The following is a 21,899-nucleotide window of genomic DNA, read 5'->3' on the forward strand; positions in this document are numbered from 1 at the left end:
CTGATGTGTTGTGCATTGAAATCCACAAGCGAAGGGAAAAGGTGAGAGAAGGAGAGTGCATAGATGCGAGAAGGTATATAATGTGGCTGCTATGAAAGTGAACTGTGTTTCAGTGTGATCAGGGGTGTATTCATTCTGACGATTCTGTTGAAAAATGTTTCTTAAACGGATGCAGACGGAATGAAACAGGGATAAATATACCTGAATTTGTCCAATAGAAACTCTCGTTTGCAACTGTTGGACTAATGATTACACCTTAGATCAGCTAGATGCAGGCAAGAGTGTACAAGGCAGTATTGAATGTGTCACTGTCTGTCCCCTAAAATGTTTCTATTTGTGACAAATTGACACGTTTTCATTTTTGTCAAAAACAACTTTATATGGAAGAAGTGCCTTTATTTGACGGCCAGCACGTGTAACTCGGCACGAGACGGCCCAATGATGTTTCTGCACATAAGCTTAGCTAGCCAAAGTCGCCATGACGTCGCCTAGAAGTGTGATCAGGGATTTCTATTGGAGAAGCAGTTTATGCCCATCTTCATACTGTAATGTCTTTGGTGCACCTTTAAATCATCATGTAAATGTTGACCCAAACCAGTAACACAGGGTCAGGGGTTCTATTCACAGAGTGTCTTACAGTAGGAGTGCTGATCTAGGATTAGTTTTGCATTTTAAATTACAGTGGTGATCTGACCCTAGATCAGCACTCATCTGAGCCTTTATGACTATGGGCTCAGTTAGTTTCCCATCTGCCTAATTGTTCAGGACAGGGTTGGGGTAAGAAGCAGGGAATTGAGCTGATAGAGGATGTATTTAACCTGCTTAATATGAACCATCACAGAAGTCATGTTCAACAGAGAAAAATAGGGTTTCACTATGACATCCATTGAAAAAACTACTTTATTTAAACAAATGATTTGCTGCATTATATAGATTGTCAACAAAAATGTAATAGGCTACCTCAATATTCTAACATGCAGCCATCAGTACAGATAGAAGATATCCTGTATGTCATTGTTAAACAATTGAATAGGAACTCCTGTTGTTTAGAAATCCAAGTGTGTGCTCTGTGCTAGACACAGCGGTGAGGACTTCCTGAAGCCAGCAGTGTCCTGGAGGGTAGGTCCCTGAAACTGAGCGCTAGATTCAGTTTACCAATCTGATACTGACTGGTGATTTCCCCTCAACACACATTACTCAGTTTGTTCTGTTGTTAATTGCCAGAAAACAGAACATAATTATTTAGAAGTTGGACGTGTTAAGAAATTCACAATGACAAAATATTAATTTGTTGTTTTCATTTCAGGCTATTATTGCACTCAGTGTAGAAATATAATTTATGCCCTTTAGTATGAGTGCTCATATGTGATGTTAGACGATGTTTATAACCAAAGCATTTGTCACATTCTTTGCACTGGTAAGGTTTCTGCCCAGTGTGAACACGCTGATGAAGTCTTAAATAGGTTAATGCGATGTAACTTTTCCTGCATACAGGACAGATATATGGTCTCTCTCCTGTATGAGCTCTCATATGCAATGTCAATTCTATCTTCTGGTTGAAGGCTTTGCCACAGTCTTTGCACTGATATGGTCTCTCCCCTGTATGTATCCTTGAATGAACGGTCAAGTGTCCCTTCTGGTTAAACATTTTGCCACATTGTTTGCACTCATAGGGATTCTCTCCTGTGTGTATCCTTGTATGGATGGTCAAGTCTCGCTTCTGGATGAAGCTTTTGCCACATTGTTTGCACAGATAAGGTTTCTCTCCTGTGTGTACCCTTGTATGTCTGTTCAAATCACCCTTCTGGATGAAGCTTTTGCCACACTGTTTGCACAGAAAAGGTTTCTCTCCTGTGTGTATCTTTAAATGCAAGGTTAAGTTTCCCTTAAGTGTAAAGCTTTTGCCACATTGTCTACACTGATATAGTTTCTCCCCTGCAGCAGAGCAGTCTGGATGAACTGAGAGGGGCTGATCACTGGTTGGGTCTGGTACTATGTAGCCCTCTCCATCAGCTTCTGTTTTGATCTCCTCAGTTATGATGATAGGTAGAGAGCTCCTCTCTCCATCATCCACAGTTTGGTTTTGGTACAGATATGAGGGCTGAGGTGGGTCCTCCTGACTGAGTCTGAGCTCCTGTTGTTCCTCTTTAATCTGTGTGGGTTCTGGGTCATCCTGCCCCAGACTGGGCCTCCACTCCTGCTCACAGTTCTGATTTTCAGGGGGAACGGCAGGAGTGACTAGTTGAAAGTCTGGAGGGAAAAAATATGAAATCAATGTTTTGATCTATAATCTTAATGAAATACCTGCCATTTTGTTTGAAATGCCTCTATTTTGTAATGGGTAGGTTGTTGATGCTGATTTCAATTCTGCAAAAAGAAGACAATTTTGTTAGTCTACACTACAGCATGTGTTTCAACCAATGACTGCATGTAAATGGACAAAGCCATCGTTTCACATGACACCGTTCTTTCCTTTGTGAAGACTCAATAAGCTATGCAAATGACGTGGAAAGTAGCCCATTTTTGAAAGGTCTTCAGCGCAAAAACGTTATAAAAGGCATCTGGCAGAAGTACATTCAACCACAAACATCGTTTTTTTTATACATCTTAAAATAGCCACGTTTTCATCAATTTGATGATATAATCGTCAATCCAATTCAAAAGACCAGGGACACGAACACGGAGGTAAGACATAGGAATGAGTCACTTGCACACGGTATAACGCATTTGAAGCCAAGGAAATAAATTAGAGTCCATCTAACTGACGTTATTCCATTGGCCATACGTCCTTTTCACTGAGTCTTGCCCCGCTACTGGACGGACAAGTGTAGTGACTGTTTGTACCGCAAAATGGAGGAGAGCCCGTTTTCGTCAGAGATCGCATTCATTTTGGGAGATTGCAAAATATGACATTTTCATTCAAAACAGGAGAAACATTATTTCAGGTGACAATAAAACATGTTGCGTTTTGATTATTTTTCCTCAACTTGTTTCTATAACTTTTTAGCAAGTCAATGAATGGCTAATTGTTTACAATTTGCTAGCCATCCCATTAACCAATTGGCGAAAACCAAATATTTTCGTCTTCTGTGGTTTGGTAACTTCCTGTTCTACAATGGACTCTGGCCGGACTGAAGGCGCAGAGTTTGTAAATATTCAAAGTATGCAGCATTCGTTTCGCAAGGTGCTGCTGCGATGCGGACCGTCCCTATTGAAATGTATGACATCCGGCGCAACGGACTGCAAAATTGGGCCAGAGAGGAAGCGAGAGGTTTTACTCTGCCCTAAATCTGTCCGTGAAAATAAGCCCACAAAGTGAGGAATTTTTGTAACGTCAATGAGAGTGCCGAAACGACTATATCGGAGTTGTACCTTTTGAGCAGTGCAGTCGGAAAGTATTCAGACCCCTTCACTTTTTCCACATTTTGTTAAGTTACAGCCTTATTCTAAAATGGATTAAATTGTTTTCCTCGTCAATCTACACACAATACCCCATAATGACAAAGCGAAAACAGTTTTTTGAAATTTTAGCAAATGTATTAAAAATATTCAGATTTTTTTGCTATGAGACTCGAAATTGAGCTCAGGTGCATCCTGTTTTCATTGATCATCTTTGAGATGTTTCTACAACTTGATTGGAGTCCACCTGTGGTAAATTCAATTGATTGGACATGATTTGGAAAGGAACACACCTGTCTATATAAAGATACTACAGTTGACAGTGCATGTCAGAGCAAAAACCAAGCCATGAGGTCACGGGAATTGTCTGTAGAGCTCCGAGACCGGATTGTGTCGAGGCACAGATCTGGGGAAGGGTACCAAAACATTTCTGCAGCATTGAAGGTCCCCAAGAACCCAATGGACTACATCATTCTTAAATGGAAGAAGTTTGGAACCACAAAGACTTTTCCTAGAGCTGGCCGACCCGCCAAACTGAGCAATCGTGGGAGAATGGCCTTGGTCAGGGAGGTGCACCTAAAGACTCTCAGACCATGAGAAACAAGATTCTCTGGTCTGATGAAACCAAGATTGAACTCTTTGGCCTGAATGCCAAGCGTCACGTCTAGAGGAAACCAGGCACCATCCCTACGGTGAAGCATGGCGGTGGCAGCATCATGCTGTGAGGATGTTTTTCAGCAGCAAGGACTGAGAGACTAGTCAGGATCAAGGCAAAGATGAATGGAGCAAAGTACAGAGAGATCCTTGATGAAAACCTGCTCCAGAGCGCTCAGGACCTTAGACTGGGGCAAAGGTTCACCTTCCAACAGGACAACGACCCTAAGCACACAGCCAAGACAACGCAAGCGTGGCTTCGGGACATGTCTCTGAATGTTCTTGAGTGGCCCAGCCAGAGCCCGGACTTGAACCCGATCGAACATCTCTGGAGAGACCTGAAAACAGATGTGCAGCAACGCTCCCCATCCAACTTGACAGAGGATGAGAGGACCTGCATAGAAGAAATCAGAGAAACTCCCTAAATGCAGGTGTGCTTAGCTTGTAGTGCATACATACTAATGCTAAATTGTAATTATTTCACCTCGATGGCCTATTTATTGCCTTACCTCCCTAATCTTCTACATTTGCACACACTGTACAAAGATTTTTCTATTGTGTTATTGACTGTACGTTTGTTTATCCCATGTGTAACTGTGTTGTTTTTGTCGCACTGCTTTGCTTTATTTTGGCCAGGTCGCAGTTGTAAATGAGAACTTGTTCTCAACTGGCCTACCTGGTTAAATATATATATTTTTATAAATACCCAAGAAGACTCAAGGCTGTAATCGCTACCAAAGGTGCTTCAACAAAGTACTGAATAAAGGGTCTTATTACTTATGTGATATCAGTGACCTGATCAACCTGTTTGTTTGTCATTATGGGGAATTGTGTGTAGATTGATGAGAAGAAAAAAACTATTGAATCAATTTTAGAATTAAGGCTGTAACATAACAAAATGTGGAAAAAGTCATTTTTCCCATAGGGGATTTTAGAAACATTAAAAATAAGGGCTGGGCTTCATGTAGCTAACCCTGGCGTGACGTTTTGATAACTGTGTAAATCTCTCTAGGACAAATTGACTTATCAATATATTTGCCTGTATTTAACCCCCCCCCCCCCCCCCCCAAAAAAAAAGATAAATAATTATGCACATTTTTGCATTAATGTGTCTGTAATAGAATAAATGTGGCAGAAATTAATGTAGACATTAATCAATAGCTTCCCGAAGTGCCAAGATGGAGGCGCGGTGGCTTCGACCCAGCACCCCCTAGCAGTCATTTAGTGTATATATAAGTCATTGGGATAGATGTGGTAAAGAGGTCAATGGTAGCAGACCATGGGGGATAGGACGCTGGATTGGCGTACATTCAACAAATCTGATCTAACAGAGTGGATATTTGTCAAATCCATCATGATTGCTGTATTGTAACAGGCCCACAATGTGGTTACTAAAATCTGATTGGATATATTTGGGTGTTTTCACTGCATAAAATGTAGAAGTCACTTTTCAGGTTTGGAAAAAGTGTGCTAAATGCTAACTCCCATTCGTATAAACTGGTAGCATAGTTAGCACATAGAAATAGGTGGTGGTAACGTTAGTCAGTAGTTTTGAACTGTAATGCAGTTGATTGATGACGATGTCATGAACATGTATTGGTGTTGACATCTATACAGCACTCCGATCTTTACCTCAACATAGTGTGACATACACATATAATTAAACTGTAGGCTAATGTTGCTGGGGGGCAATGGGGAGATTCGGGATGGAGATGCAGGTGGAAAACGGTGCAGTCTCTTTACTTCATGCTATCCTGGCGGAGACTGCGCTACTGGATGTCAAGCACAGGGAAACCGACTCGAATTTCGTGGCTTCAAAGGGAGGGGGCAGTCGTTCTACCCCGAATTCAAGAAGGCAATGTTGCGTTCAGAGTGCGCATATTACAAACTGCCACTGAATTCTCAAGTCTTGTAACGTTAATCTACAAATCAAATATCTTCGTGACAACAACTGTAGCTCGCTACAAACCTGCTCCATGTAACTTAATCTCTGGTTGGAAAACCATGTCCAACAGCCTCCGTAGGCGCTCGATCTCCTCTGCTGAACGGCAGATTTGTTCCTGATACTCCGCTATAGTCTTCTCCGCGGCCACGAATATCTCCACAGCAGCTGTCGACAAACGCTCGGTGACGAACACATTAAACAACTGTAGTTTGGACATATTGGCGATGGTTATGGAAGTCTAGCTGTTCGTTTGATCAAATAAATGTTGGTTGAAACCTCTGTCTGATTAGCGTAGGCTAGCGTCTACTCCACAACCTTTGTAAACAACAATCGTGCAGTGTGCTCCTTTCTAGTGTTGCCAGGTTGAGAACATTTCCAGACCAATGACCACACAGACAAGGCCTGAAAACCAGCCCCAAAAATGTTTTGCCCACATTTATCCTTTCTCTATAACATTATCGAGAGAATTAAAGAAAATCGACGTAAGAAGCCAAATTCGGTTTTATCAAAATAATAATTCGTGCGAGCTAACGTGATGTAATAAAGGAATGAGAGCGTAATTCGCCGTTATTAAACTCGCCAGATCATTTTCCATCAATGAATATCGTTTTAACTCGTTTGATTGCTATGATTGTAAATAAATCCATTTTGCGCACGTCCATAACTATAGCTTAAAATCTGACTGGAGCGTTTAAGTGACGAAAGTTGGACACAGGGTCGGTCTACTTTTTGGCCAAGAAATATTTCCTATTAGATGAAAGGATAGAAAATTAGTAAAGGGTCGTTCTTCCTTTATTTGATTTGAATCTGAAATCAAACAAACTGAAATCAAACTAACCCTAAAGTAAATATTAAATAACGAGAAACGGAATAATGATTTGATTATTCAAATGTTGTTTTTACATATCGGTTATGTTTCCATCCGTGCACCGTATGTTTTGGCCAATTAATAGTCGTGGCTTCCAGACAACACAGAACATATAAATGCGTCTTCATGTGTTTAATCTGCAAATGTAATCGAATAAACAAACAATATTTATTTGTAAAAAAAAGTTTCTCATTCTAACGAGTTGATGATTGACACTCAACGTAGTGGGTCATGTGACCAGTCCTGAGTCCAAATTGGCCTCGGTCAGTGAGACAGTCACTTGAACTTCCAAAACTTGTACAACCTTTAACGACTAGCCTGTAGCCTACATAATTGTGTATAGGCTCTATAACATGCCACTGATCACCACAAGCTTCAGTGCCTACGAGTTTAGACAACATGACCACATGGGCAGTCAGCCGCGGTCCGTTGAAATTCGCGCGTCATGACCAATGATCTACAGTGGTCATGACCTATGGAGAATAGTTAGTTTAGTCTTGCCTATGTCAGGATCTGGCCATTTGTGATGAGCCTATAAGCTACATAAATAATAAGGTGTGATATATTTTTTTTAAAGAACTCTGTCCACGGACCTATAGCATATGACACGTATTTTCAAACTCTTGACGCGGAACGGTGGGTAAAGACCGGGGCCCAGTCCCCAAAATCATCTTGATGAATTTAGCTTTAAGATGCTTTTGGCAAACCGAGCCCGGGGCATCGTTTTCCCAGAGCCTTTGTATAGCGTTAGAACCATCTTACGATGTATCTTTAGTAACAGAGGTGTTTCCCAGAGCCTTCGTTAGTAACGTGGCTCTTGAAACCCTTGCACATCTACGAGTGATCCAGACCACTTATAGAGCAGCCAAAGTGCACCGTTGGGCTTATTTTCTACCTTAACTCACAAGATATAATTCCAAAACAATTTATACGAGTTTTGTGTAAATGGGGATGATCATACGATGACAAATGTTTCATTTGGGTAATGTAATATTTGAAATATGTATTTGTAACATTTTGTCAAGATTAGTTTTATCCCAAGCTGAATCTTATCTGGTACAAATTGGAAACACCTGGAACACTATAAACACCAAGCCATTGTCAGGCGTCAGCGGAATAACAATAATACAGAATATATTTTGGCTGCTATTCAGCAGATTGTTGCTCTCCAACATAACCCGCGGCTGCGCAGGCGGTTGGTGTAATGCGCATATTCTCAACAGCCTGAGCCCCTTGCAGACACACAGTGATGGAGTATAAATACAGGCGAGGAGATATTCAGACTGCTCGACCTTGTGTCCCCTCATTCAGCCAACCAACCCACTGCAATTTTGCGCGGAGTGCTGAGGTGCAGCATCGAACAGCATTGTGTTTTTACGTAGTGGGGAGTTCTCTCCAGCTCCTTGGGGATGGACACGTCATCAGAACATAAAAAACAATGTGTGCAGTAGAGGGTTAGTTACTGTAGATATGTGTGCAGTAGAGAGTTAGTTACTGTAGATATGTGTGCAGTAGAGAGTTAGTTACTGTAGATATGTGTGCAGTAGAGAGTTAGTTACTGTAGATATGTGTGCAGTAGAGAGTTAGTTACTGTAGATATGTGTGCAGTAGAGAGTTAGTTACTGTAGATATGTGTGCAGTAGAGAGTTAGTTACTGTAGATATGTGTGCAGTAGAGAGTTAGTTACTGTAGATATGTGTGCAGTAGAGAGTTAGTTACTGTAGATATGTGTGCAGTAGAGAGTTAGTTACTGTAGATATGTGTGCAGTAGAGAGTTAGTTACTGTAGATATGTGTGCAGTAGAGGGTTAGTTACTGTAGATATGTGTGCAGTAGAGGGTTAGTTACTGTAGATATGTGTGCAGTAGAGAGTTAGTTACTGTAGATATGTGTGCAGTAGAGAGTTAGTTACTGTAGATATGTGTGCAGTAGAGAGTTAGTTACTGTAGATATGTGTGCAGTAGAGAGTTAGTTACTGTAGATATGTGTGCAGTAGAGAGTTAGTTACTGTAGATATGTGTGCAGTAGAGAGTTAGTTACTGTAGATATGTGTGCAGTAGAGAGTTAGTTACTGTAGATATGTGTGCAGTAGAGAGTTAGTTACTGTAGATATGTGTGCAGTAGAGGGTTAGTTACTGTAGATATGTGTGCAGTAGAGGGTTAGTTACTGTAGATATGTGTGCAGTAGAGAGTTAGTTACTGTAGATATGTGTGCAGTAGAGGGTTAGTTACTGTAGATATGTGTGCAGTAGAGGGTTAGTTACTGTAGATATGTGTGCAGTAGAGGGTTAGTTACTGTAGATATGTGTGCAGTAGAGGGTTAGTTACTGTAGATATGTGTGGGCTAAAAGGAAACAGACTGATATTTATTTTATTACGTTTGTTTGGCAGGGACAATGCACAACAAAAACATAGGCTGTCTCAGAGCACTGAGAAAACATGTCGCACCAGATTTAGCGAATAGCTCATTTCCATCTGTAGTACTTAAAACATCCAGACATGGAAACATATACAAAACAGGAAAAAATAAATACATCTTACAGTAAAAAAAACTACAACTGATCAGGACATAACATTGTGGTGCAGTGTGCTAGAGCACTGTGGAGGAAATAAGACAACCGGGGTTCAAATCAAGAAATCAATCAAAATTACTTGTAGATTATAGTGTTATTTATTTTCATTCAAAAAAAGTCTGCGAAATGTATAGGCCTAGCCTATGTTTCACATGAAATGTGGGTCACTAGTCGTCTTTGCTTATGACGCAAGCGGCAGTTGAACTAAGCTCTGGATGCATTCAAGTTACATTTTTCAAGAATGAACATTTTCATTTATAAGTGCAAAATGTATGTAGTAACTGCTGATTGCCCCTTTAAGTTACACCGCAACTGGGAAACTAGGCTCTGATCCGTTGGTCTCTCCTGGACTGTGTCACCTTCAGTGTTCTCCAGACAGTCCATAGGGAAAGTGCCACACACTTCGAAAACCAAATTGGCTATGAGGTAGGCTAGGCTATGGGTTACAGAGTTTATTTGTCCAATAATGTAGGCTACTATACCGTTGCAGGGTCACCAAGTGGCTCGATATATACAGTGCATTCGGAAACTATTCAGACCCCTTCCCCTTTTCCACATTTTGTTATGTTACAGCCTTATTCTAAAATTGATACAATTATCATGATCAATCTACACACAATAACCCATAATGACAAAGTGACAACAGGTTTTTAGACATTTTTACAAATGTATTAAAAATAAAAAAGATACCTTATATATGGTACCAGTCAAGTTTGGACACCTACTCATTCAAGGGTTTTTCTTTATTTTTACTATTTTCTACATTTGTAGAATAATAGAAGACATCAAAACTATGAAATAACACATATGGAATCGTGTATTAACAAATCCAAATATATTCTTCAAAGTAGCCACAATTTTCCTTGATGACAGCTTTGCACACTCTTGGCATTCTCGCTACCAGCTTCACCTAGAATGCTTTTCCAACAGTCTTGAAGGAGGTCCCATATATGCTGAGCACTTGTTGGCTGCTTTTCCTTCACTCTGCAGTCCAACTCATCCCAAACCATCTCAATTGGGTTGATGTCAGGTGATTGTGGAGGCCAGGTCATCTGATGCAGCACTTCATCACTCTCCTTCTTGGTCAAATATCCCTTACATAGCCTGGAGGTGTGTTGGGTCATTGTCCTGTTGAAAAACAAATGATAGTCCCACGAAGCGCAAAGCAGATGGGATGGTGTATCGCTGCAGAATGCTGTGGTAGCCATGCTGGTTAAGTGTCCCTTGAATTCTAAATACATCTGACAGTGCCACCAGCAAAGCACCCCCACACATCACACCTCCTCCATGCTTCAATGTGGAAACCACACATGCAGAGATCATCCGTTCACCTACTCTGCGTCTCAAAGACACAGCGGTTCGAACCAAAAATCTCAAATTTGCACTCATCAGACCAAAGGACAGATTTTCAGCAGTCTAATGTCCATTGCTCATGTTTCTTGGCCCAAGCAAGTCTCTTTTTCTTATTATTGGTGTCCTTTAGTAGTGGTTTCGTTGCAGCAATTCAACCATGAAGGCCTGATTCACGCAGTCTCCTCTGAATAGTTGATGTTGAGATGTGTTGGTTACTTGAACTCTGAAGCATTTATTTGGGATGCAATCTGAGGTGCATTTAACTCTAATGAACTTATCCTCTGTAGCAGAGGTAACTCTGGGTCTTCCTTTCCTGTGGTGGTCCTCATGAGAGCCAGTTTCATCATAACGCTTGATGTTTTTTGCGACTGCACTTGAAGAAACTTTAGAGCTGTTCTTGGTCGTTTACCAAATACGGCTATCTTCTGTATACCCCCCTACCTTGTCACAACACAACTGGCTGGCTCAAATGCATTAAGGAGGAAATAAATTCCACAAATGAACAAGGCACACCTGTTAATTGAAATGCAATCCAGTTAACTACCTCATGAAGCTGGTTGAGAGAATGCCAAGTGTGTGCAAAGCTGTCAAGGCAACGGGTGGCTACTTTGAAGAATCTCAAAATATAAAATACATAACACGCAGTAAAAAAAGTGTTATTTCATAGTTTTGATGTCTTCACTATTATTCTACAATGTAGAAAATAGTATAAATAAAGAAAAACCCTGACTGGTACTGTAAGTGTTTAGACCCATTGCTATGAAACTCGAAATTGAGCTCAGGTGCATCCTGTTTTCATTGATCATCCTTGAGATGTTTCTACAACTTGGAGTCCACCTGTGGTACATTCAATTGATTGTACATGATTCGGAAAGGCACACACCTGTCTATATAAGGTCCCACAGTTGACAGTGCATGTCAGAGCAAAAACCAAGCCATGAGGTCGAAGGAATTGTCTTGTTGAGCTCCGAGACAGGATTGTGTCGAGGCACAGATCTGGGGAAGGGTACCAAAACATTTCTGCAGCATTGAAGGTCCCCAAGAACCCAATGGCCTCCAATCTAAAATGGAAGAAGTTTCGAACCACCAAGATTCTTCCTAGAGCTGGCCGCCCAGCCAAACTGAGCAATCAGGGGAAAAGGGCATTGGTCAGGGAGGTGACCAATGGTCACTGACAGAGTTCATCTGTGGAAATGGGAGAACCTTCCAGAAGGACAACCATCTCTGCAGCACTCCACCAATCAGGCCTTTATGGTAGACTGGCCAGACGGAAGTCACTACTTAGTAAAAGGCACATGACAGCCCGCTTGGAGTTGGCCAAAAGGCACCTAAAGACTCTCAAACCATGAGGAAACAAGATTCTCTGGTCTGATGAAACCAAGATTGAACTCTTTGGCCTGGCACCATCCTTACGGTGAAGCATGGTGGTGGCAGCATCATGCTGTGGGGATGTTTTTCAGCAGCAGGGACACTAGGAGAGGGAAAGATGAACGGAGCAAAGTACAGAGAGATCCTTGATGAAAACCTGCTCCAGAGCACTCAGGACCTCAGACTGGGGCGAAGGTTCACCTTCCAACAGGACAACGACCCTAAGCACACAGCCAAGACAACGCAGGAGTGCCTTCAGGACAAGTCTCTGAATGTCTCTGAGTGGCCCAGCCTGAGCCCGGACTTGAACCCGATCTAACATCTTTGGAGAGACCTGAAAATAGCTGTGCAGCTACGCTCCCCATCCAACCTGACAGAGCTTGAGAGGATTTGCATAGGAGAATGGGAGAAACTCCCCAAATACAGGTGTGCCAAGCTTGTAGCGTCTTACCCAAGAAGACTCGACACTGTAATCACTGCCAAAAGGTGATTCAACAAAGTACTGAGTAATGGGTCTGAATCTTAAGTAAACTTCTAAAAACATGTTTTTGCTTTGCCATTATAAGGTATTCTGTGTAGATTGAGGGAAAGAAAACAATGTAATACATTTTAGAATAAGGCTGTAACGTAACAAAATGGGGAAAAAGTCAAGTGGTCTGAATACTTTCCAAATGCACTGTAAGACATAAAAAAGTAGCCTACAAGTGGATATCGAACAACTTAAACAGACTCTTCTCTGCGCTGAATTTCTAGCTATTTTGCTATAACGCCGCATCTGTGTGACAGAACAGGCGTCGGATAAATTAATTCCCAACGATTTCACAAGTTATGGTATTTTTGCAGTATTGTGATCTTTGAGCAGTATGAGCTTTTTTCAGTTTCAATGAGGGTCCCAAGACGAGACCAAGACACCAATGTTGATTTGGCCTGTTTTTTTTATTGCTTTCTAATCAAATCTAACATAGTCCTGAGTATTTTTTCACACAAAACTTGCTTAATTCATAGAACAAGTTTAAATAAATTGAATTTCTAAGCATAACAATACTAGCGTGAGAATCATACACTAAAGTCACACTCATTTGTCATTACCTCTGAAATCAATCAATAAAGGAATAAGGCACCAAACACTTTTGGTTTTTGAAAGCTGTATTTTTTATTTCCTGTAAAGAGAGACATAACACTGCGTTGAAGAATGAATAGGAGGAAAAAGCAACACTTACCTGTAGGGAATCCTAATAAAAACAGTTGGAATGAGGTAACACTGAAGAGCAATGTTTATGTTGTTGTTTTTAACCCGTTTTCTGGTCTCATATCTGCAGCATGTAGAGTGAGTGCACCTGGGGAACAGAGGGAGACAATGACATGATTAAAACCACATCCACACCAGTCGACCTATCCCAACCCAGGAAAACTACCTCTACAGATAGAAATACATTGTATAGATTAGAACAGGGCAGCAGGTAGCCTAGTGAGAGCGTTGGGCCAGTAACCAAAAGGCTGCTGGTTTGAATCTAAGAGACTAGGTGAAAAATCTGCCAATGTGCCCTTGAACAAGGCACGTAACCCTAATTCCTCCTGTAAGTTGCTCTGGATAAGATCGTCTGCTGAATGACTAAAATGTAACATTAGATGAGTAAATCATGTCAGCTCTTCTCATTAACTTCGATGTTGATCTGAATTGGTCACCGTTTCACCTCACGGAATACATCCCCTGATATTACACTAGGATGAAAACCAGCTGCCTTCAAGGAGCATAGTTGTGCACCCATGGGGTTGTTTCTACACTGGACCTCTATCTGTAAAACAGGCCAGCAATCCATCATTACTACTCGTTATATTGATATGTCAATTGGCTTATGATGAGTACTGCTAGATGAGGTTCATTTACTATGTCGATCAGGGTTTCCCAAACTCGATCCTGTAACCCCCTCTGAGTGCACGTTTTGTAGATGACAAACACATAAATATCGATTGAGAAAACAATTGTATGTGTGTGTGTGTCAGACAGATGCAATACGAAACTCCATGTGGTACATGTTTTAGTGCAACAGGACGAATCAGACCCACCCTTTAGAATGACCGACAGTGCTGCGGCCTTGAGATGTGCGAGGTGGTCGCCAGGTAATATACACTTGAAGGACAAGCATCCTTCATTCATTCATTCATTCATTCACTTATTAATTCATCCTTCATTCTACTAATACACAGTGGTTTCCACCAAGTGGATTAGTAGTATGTCATAGAGGACAATGAGACAACATTTATTCAGGATACTAATGACAGGTGTATGTTGTAAGGACTTGTGTGTTAAACGGAACAGATGGCCCTAAAGCAGTGTTTGTCAGTCCTGCTGCTAGGATACCAACAGGCTACAGAAATGCTGTTATTTCATCAATACTAGTGGCATGTCAACAGACAACACCTCCATATAGAGGTCTTCACAGGTCCAACAGGCCTGAAATGTTGAGATCTGACCAGGGACCTGAGTGGGTTCTACATTTCAGACTTTTGACTCAGATCTGATATAATTGTCACGGTCTCAGGTACGTGCAATTGAAATTGATTTACCGACCAGGACCGTCCTCTTTAATGTGTGTGTGAGGTGATGACAACTACGCAAGCTTGTTATGCGTCAGCCAATTGCAACTCAATAAAATGTATAGCTGGAACTGGGTCCGGCTGCTCACCTCACATGTGCCTTCTGATGTGGAGATGGAGAGAGCGAGTGAAAGGAGCCTTGGCCTAGGCTAGGGCAGTCACGAAATTTCATCAGCCGGTGATTGTCAAGCAAATAAGGTAATTGACCGTTAATTAACATGAACACATTTAGCATCTCCTGTTTCAACATATAGCCTACAATTTTAAAAAGTCAAATATATCCATGTAATATAGCCTACACCTTCACAATAAATCCATTATTTATTTTAGACGGGTCTAAAGAAGCATGATATGAAGAAAATGTAGTCTATTTCAGAAGAATAGTATACTCTGAGTTGTCCTTATGTTTGGTCTTGATGTGGCTATGCCAAATGGTTGTGGGCTACACTAGTTCCTTTAGCAGACAAGATTGGCTTATAATTCCGTGGCATTATTTCATAGTATTAAGAATACAATTGAACAAAGTTGAACAAAATATATTTCCTCAATGATTTGAGGGAGTGCGTTAACAAATAAATAGGTACTCCTTTATGCTCAATTTAGAGTTATTAATGTAACCTGTTGTTCTACAAATGTTGGGCTATATGTTTTGATTTTTAATACATTGTAAGGCTGCATGATGAGACGAATGATGATTTGAAAAAAAAGTCGCTTGAAAAGGCATGAGCTCTGCTTTGTTTTTTGCACATGGCTGTACACACTCCAATAGTCTCTCATTCACAATTTGACAAGCACTTGATAATGCCTCGAATTTCACGGCGGCATCCCCTTTGTGGCCTAATGAGCCCTAAAAAAATCCATGCCTTTTTGCGGCCCAGGGTGCTGCTTTGTGCCCTTTTCCCTGAGTGTGCTGCGCAATCCGAAGCGGCTCTCACTCACATGACTCTCGGTCACATGATCGGGTCTTTCTTAAAGGCTACAAGTGAAGACGTCCTTATCTAATTACGAGGCGCATATTGAAGATATGGGAAGAACTGTCCACATTTACTTTTCGTCAGCCAACAAGATGAGTAAGCCAAAGCAATAGCCTATGTCAATCTACTATCCCCCATAGTACAAAAGTTGACCTATTCTATTCAGTGCCAGAAATAAATATTCCAAACAGTCTGGGACAGTTGTGGGATGCGAGATCCCAAACGAATAAAACCACTGGCATTTAAAAAATTCATAATTTTTGAAATGCAATGTGGCTGACGCAACAGATCAAAACTTTAGCTTTAAATGTTTACTACATATTAGGCTATTTCTTCACATTATACACGCAGAAATGCGCACATGGTAGTAGGCTATACGTGTGAATGTTCCATTAGCGGGAAAACACCATTATCAAATGTGACCGCAAATGCAATTATGCATGTAATCCTTTTATTTAAAAGGTGCATTTTATGGTGAAAATTATCTTCCCCAAACTTGAAACTCACACGCTGCTTATGTATGCCAGTTAGGCTCTACACCTCTTGTAAAGCGGATTAATGTGATTCATTTTAAGATGTTATTTGGCCACTTTAGTTGTGATACAAACCTCAAAACATATAGGCCTAAGGGCTATAAAATATGCTGGGCATAATTCACAAGTGATAAGATAATATTGTCACCCATCAGACTATTCTTGATTTATTAGTCTTTACATATACTAAATAATGTGTGAAATTTGTTTTGATTTAGAATGGACCATTATCATGCACGTGTATCGAAACAGGGGCAGCAGGAAAAAAATACACGTTATCTATGCACTTAAATAACGAATGGAGGACGCTTTTCCCTATGGTTTATTTCATGCCAGCCAGGTGGGCTATACTCCTGTTGTAAATATAAGCAATGTGCTTAATATTAGGAAAGTTGAGAAATAAATATACTTGGTCTAGCTTATAGACAGCTGATGGGACCCTCTTTTTATTAGCGGCCATCGCTCTGTTTTCTCCCGCAATTGCATAGCCTATTGAAATGTTGCACAACATGAGCTCTCATGAGTGTTTTATTAGATTTGAACACATTTGCATTGATGTCAGAGTGATTATAGGGACAATAGAGTGCGGAGTACCAGGCAGTTAGCACGTTTGGTAGGCTACTAATGACCAGCAGCACTATCAGCGCTTGGAGAAGCCTAATTATTTTGACTAAACGGTCATGTGGAATTTGACTGCCTTCATGACTCGTGACCGCCGGTGTGGAGGTAATATGGTCACCGCAACAGCCCTAGCCTAGGCTACTATTGATTGTGAAGATGGATTTTCATTGACGTAAAATTAGAGGATTTTGATTTAATTTATTAGGATCTCCAGTAGAGACAAAGTAAAGTATAGTGAAAATATTATTTTCATATTGATTATAATTTGTTTTAGTATTGTATATTATTATTGCAAAAAGTGTTTTGTTTCTTTGTTGAGACATTTTTGTTGGCTAAATTAAGTTTGAACTGTTTTTTATTGTGTAGGCCTACAGAAGGCACCCGCCTTTGTTGGTAATCGCCGAAATATAAGTCTATTCAAAACTTTTGTGAATGGTTTAAACCAGTTGTTTCATTCTGTTGAATTTTTTTGTGGCCAAATTACACTGAACAATATAAACACAACATGCAACAATTCCAAAGACTTGAGTTACAGTTCATAAGGAAATCAATCGAAATAAATTCATTAGGCCCTTATCTATGGATTTCACATGACTGGGAATACAGATATGCATCTGTTGGTCACAGACACCTTAAAAAAATTAAATAGGTAGGGGCGTGGTTCAGAAAACCAGTCAGTATCTGGTGTGACCACCAGTCGCCTCATGCCGCGTGACATCTCCTTTGCATAGAGTTGATCAGGCCTTGATTGTGGCTGTGGAATGTTTTCCCACTCCTCTTCAATGGCTGTGCAAAGTAGCTGGTTATTGGCGGGAACTGGAACCTGCTGTCGTACACGTTGATCTTGACTTCCAGAGCATCCCAAACATGCTCAATGTGTGACACGTCTGGTAGATATGCAGGTCATTGAAGAACTGGGACATTTTCAGCTTCCAGGAATTGTGTACAGATCCTTGCGACATGGAGTGTGCATTATCATGCTGAAACATGAGGTGATTGCGGCGGATGAATGGTACAACAATGGGCCTCAGGATCTCGTCACGGTATCTCTGTGGATTCAAATTGCTATAGATAAAATGCAATTGTGTTTGTTGTCCATAGCTTATGCCTGCCCATACCATAACCCCACCGGCACCATGGGTTACTCTGTTCACAACGTTGACATCAGCAAACCGCTCACCCACACGACATCATGCTGTCTGCCATCTGTCCAGTACAGTTGAAACCGGGATTCATCCGTGAAGAGCACACTTTTCCAGCGTGCCAGTGGCCATCGAAGGTGGAGGAAGTCAGAGACCTGGCCGGGTGATGCCAGAATAACAACCTATCCCTCAACGTAACCAATACTAAGGAGATGATTGTGGACTACAGGAAAAGGAGGACCGAGCACTCCCCCATTCTCATCGACAGGGCTGTAGTGGAGCAGGTTGAGAGCTTCAAGTTCCTTGGTGTCCACATCAACAACAAACTAGAATGGTCCAAAACACACCAAGACAGTCGTGAAGAGGGCACGACAAAGCCTATTCCCCCTCAGGAAACTAAAAAGATTTGGCATGGGTCCTGAGATCCCCAATAGGTTCTACAGCTGCAACATCGAGAGCATTTTAACTGGTTGCATCACTGCCTGGTACGGCAATAGCTCGGCCTCTGATCGCAAGGCACTACAGAGGGTAATGCGTACGGCCCAGTACATCACTGGGGCTAAGCTGCCTGCCATCCAGGACCTCTACACCAGGCGGTGTCAGAGGAAGGCCCTAAAAATTGTCAAAGACCCCAGCCACCCTAGTCATAGACCGTTCTCTCTACTACCGCATGGCAAGCGGTTCCCGTCTGCCAAGTCTAGGACAAAAAGGCTTCTCAACAGTTTTTACCCACAAGCCATAAGACTCCTGAACAGGTAATCAAATGGCTACCCGGACTATTTGCATTGGTGTGCCCCCCCAACCCCTCTTTTTACGCTGCTGCTACTCTGTTTATCATATATGCATAGTCACTTTAACTATACATTCATGTACATACTACCTCAATTGGGCCGACCAACCAGTGCTCCCGCACATTGGCTAACCGGGCTATCTGCATTGTGTCCCACCCACCACCCCCTCTTTTACACTACTGCTACTCTCTGTTCGTCATATATGCAGTCACGTTAACCATATCTACATGTACATACTACCTCAATCAGCCTGACTAACTGTATGTATGCATGTAGCCTCGCTACTGTATATAGCCTGTCTTTTTACTGTTTTATTTCTTTACCAACCTATTGTTCACAATACCTTTTATGCACTATTGGTTAGAGCCTGTAAGTAAGCATTTCACTGTAAGGTCTACACCTGTTGTATTCAGTGCACGTGACAAACAAACTTTGATTTGTTACGAGGCCGAACTGCATTCAGGTCAAGACCCTGGTGAGAACGACGAGCATGCAGATGAGCTTGTGCAGACAGTTTGTGCAGAAATTCTTCGGTTGTGCAAACCCACACTTTTATCAGCTATCCGAGTGGCTGGTCTCAGACGATCCTGCAGGTGAAGAAGCCGGATGTGGAGGTCCTGGGCTGGAGTGGTCACACATGGTCTGCGGTTGTGAGGCCGGTTGGACGTACTGCCAAATTCTCTAAAATGGAGTCGGCTTATGGTAGAGAAATTAACATTCATTTCTCTGGCAACAGTTCTGGTGGACATTCCTGCAGTCAGCCTGACAAGACTACTAAAATCACAAATCACCTTGTTGAAGGACATGCCATTAAATCTGCCCCCACTCCCTCGCAAACATGTGTAAGTGCACGTCATTATCACTCAACACATCCTCCCCACTCGCTCAATCATACAAATACACACACAGTATAGTCCTGTATGCTACGTTATATTGTCAAAGTCAGAAGAGGTACAGATAGAAAAGCATGGTTTAGAACAGACATTCAGTAACATGTAATAGGGAACAGTGTCAGCTCTACACATTTCATTTCAATCAGAAACATTCTAAACATTGCAGCACCACAGAATACACCTAGTCCAAAAATCTACATTTAATGTCTTAAGATGTTGCAAGATATGAGTTTCTTTTGAATAAAAAAAAAAAACTGGCCATCTAACATAAATTAAACATACATACTATATTCAAAATCATGAGTTACATTAAAATACTTAACGACGGATGGCCACTAAACTAATTCCTTCACCGGTTGCATTCACTTATCTGTAGTGAGTTTATCAGTGTTCAAGTTATAGACACACATACATATTACACACACAAAAGTATGTGGACTTGGCTATTTCAGCCACACCCATTGCTGACAGGTGTATAAAATTGAGCACACACCCATGCAATCTCCATAGAGTAACATTGGTAGTAGAATGGCCTTACTGAAGAGCTCAGTGACTTTCAACGTGGCACCGTCATAGGATCCCACCTTTCCAACAAGTTCGTTTGTCAAATTTCTTCCCTGCCAGAGCTGCCCCGGTCAACTGTAAGTGCTGTTATTGTGAAGTGGAAATGTCTAGGAGCAACAAAGTGGTAGGCCACACAAGCTCCCAGAACGGGACTGCAGAGTGCTGAAGCATGTAGAAATTACCTGTCGTCGGTTGCAACACTCACTACCGAGTTCCAAACTGTTCGTCGGGAGCTTCATGAAATGGGTTTCCATGGACGAGCAGCCACACAAAAGCCCAAGATCACCATGCGCAATGCCAAGCATTGGCTGGAGTGGTGTAAAGCTCGCAGCCATTGGACTCTGGAGCAGTGGAAACGCATTCTCTGGAGTGATGAATCACGCTTCACCATCTGGCAGTCCGACGTACGAATCTGGGTTTGGCGGATGCCAGGAGAACACTACCTGCCTCAATGCATAGAGCCAACTGCAAAGTTTGGTGGACGAGGAACAATGGTCAGACTGTTTTTCATGGTTCGGGCTAAGCGGGTTTGGATCCCTGTTTTTGGCCTTATGGGAGATCTGTTGACATGCCCTTGAGCAGGGCGTTGACCTTGGATGCTTCGGTGTGTCGCTCTGAATGGGAGTCTGTTGGATGACTGGTGTGTAGTTGTTGAGCGGCTTCACTGCAAGTATATTGTATGTTTTGGATATTCAATCAAAATAAAATACATTTGGGGAAGGCCCTTTCCTGTTTCAGCATGACAATGCCCCTGTGCATGAAGCGAGGTCCATACACAAATGGTTTGTCGAGATCGGTGTGAAGAACTTGACTGGCCTACACAGAGCCCTGACATCAACCCCATCGAACACATTTGGGATGAATTGGAACGCCAACTGCGAGCCAGGCCTAATCGCCCAATATTAGTGCCCGACCTCACTAATGCTCGTGGCTGAATAGATGCAAGTCCCCGCAGCAATGTTCCAACATCTAGTGGAAAGCCTTCCCAGAAGCTGTTATAGCAGCAAAGGGGGGACCAACTCCATATTAATGCCCATGATTTTGGAATGAGATGTTCAATGAGGTGTCCACATACTGTCATGTAGTGTAGTTACAGCTCCACCTGAAAATACTTACCTGGAATATAATGCAAATGTTACACATTGAAGATCACCAACACTTTCATCACACATGCTTGCACACAACACTCACGACAAGCACATGATTTTACTATGTTACTACACACACACGGCAACACAAATTCTCTCGCTCTTGAGTAGAGGTAAGTGCACGAGTATGGGATATTCAAATGTCATGTGAATTAACATAACACATGACAATATTACAAAAGTTTGTCTATAATGTTGAGTTAATTAAAATGCAAGAAACTTTAAATATACGGAAAAAGAATGAGAAATGACTAACAAAATGTAGAGTATCCTATTGGTTCAAATTAAAAACTTGTGTATTGATCAGAATATCCGATATAGGTATTTTGCCTGGTTGAGGATCAATTACACCCAATAGTGATGTACCAATACCAGTATCGCGATACTACGATATCAGATTTTCCTTGGAAAAAAGGAAACACGAAGCAGACTAAACGCTATGGTCCTTTAAAACCTAGCTTTGTAAAATATTGTGT

The 21,899-nt window shown here is 41.6% G+C and overlaps 1 protein-coding gene across 2 annotated transcripts; it reads right to left on the bottom strand.

The window, feature by feature from the left end:
- Positions 1-882: 882 nt before the first annotated feature.
- On the bottom strand, positions 883-6,411 carry LOC139532454 (zinc finger protein OZF-like). 2 transcript variants are annotated; one of them, XR_011666577.1, is made up of 3 exons: positions 6,023-6,160; positions 2,305-2,367; positions 2,127-2,209 (listed from the first exon to the last, which is right to left on the bottom strand). XR_011666577.1 is itself a non-coding variant. In XM_071330042.1 (2 exons), the coding sequence occupies exons 1-2, from the start codon at positions 6,213-6,215 to the stop codon at positions 1,298-1,300; spliced, it is 1,146 nt and encodes a 381-aa protein (XP_071186143.1). In that variant the 5' UTR covers positions 6,216-6,411; the 3' UTR covers positions 883-1,297. The 2 variants fall into 2 exon arrangements, 1 of the variants encoding a protein (XP_071186143.1); XM_071330042.1 differs by lacking the exon at positions 2,305-2,367 and having other exon boundaries at positions 883-2,250; positions 6,023-6,411.
- Positions 6,412-21,899: the final 15,488 nt, after the last annotated feature.

Source organism: Salvelinus alpinus, chromosome 10 (genome assembly GCF_045679555.1).
Source record: "Salvelinus alpinus chromosome 10, SLU_Salpinus.1, whole genome shotgun sequence".
NCBI lineage: Eukaryota > Metazoa > Chordata > Actinopteri > Salmoniformes > Salmonidae > Salvelinus > Salvelinus alpinus.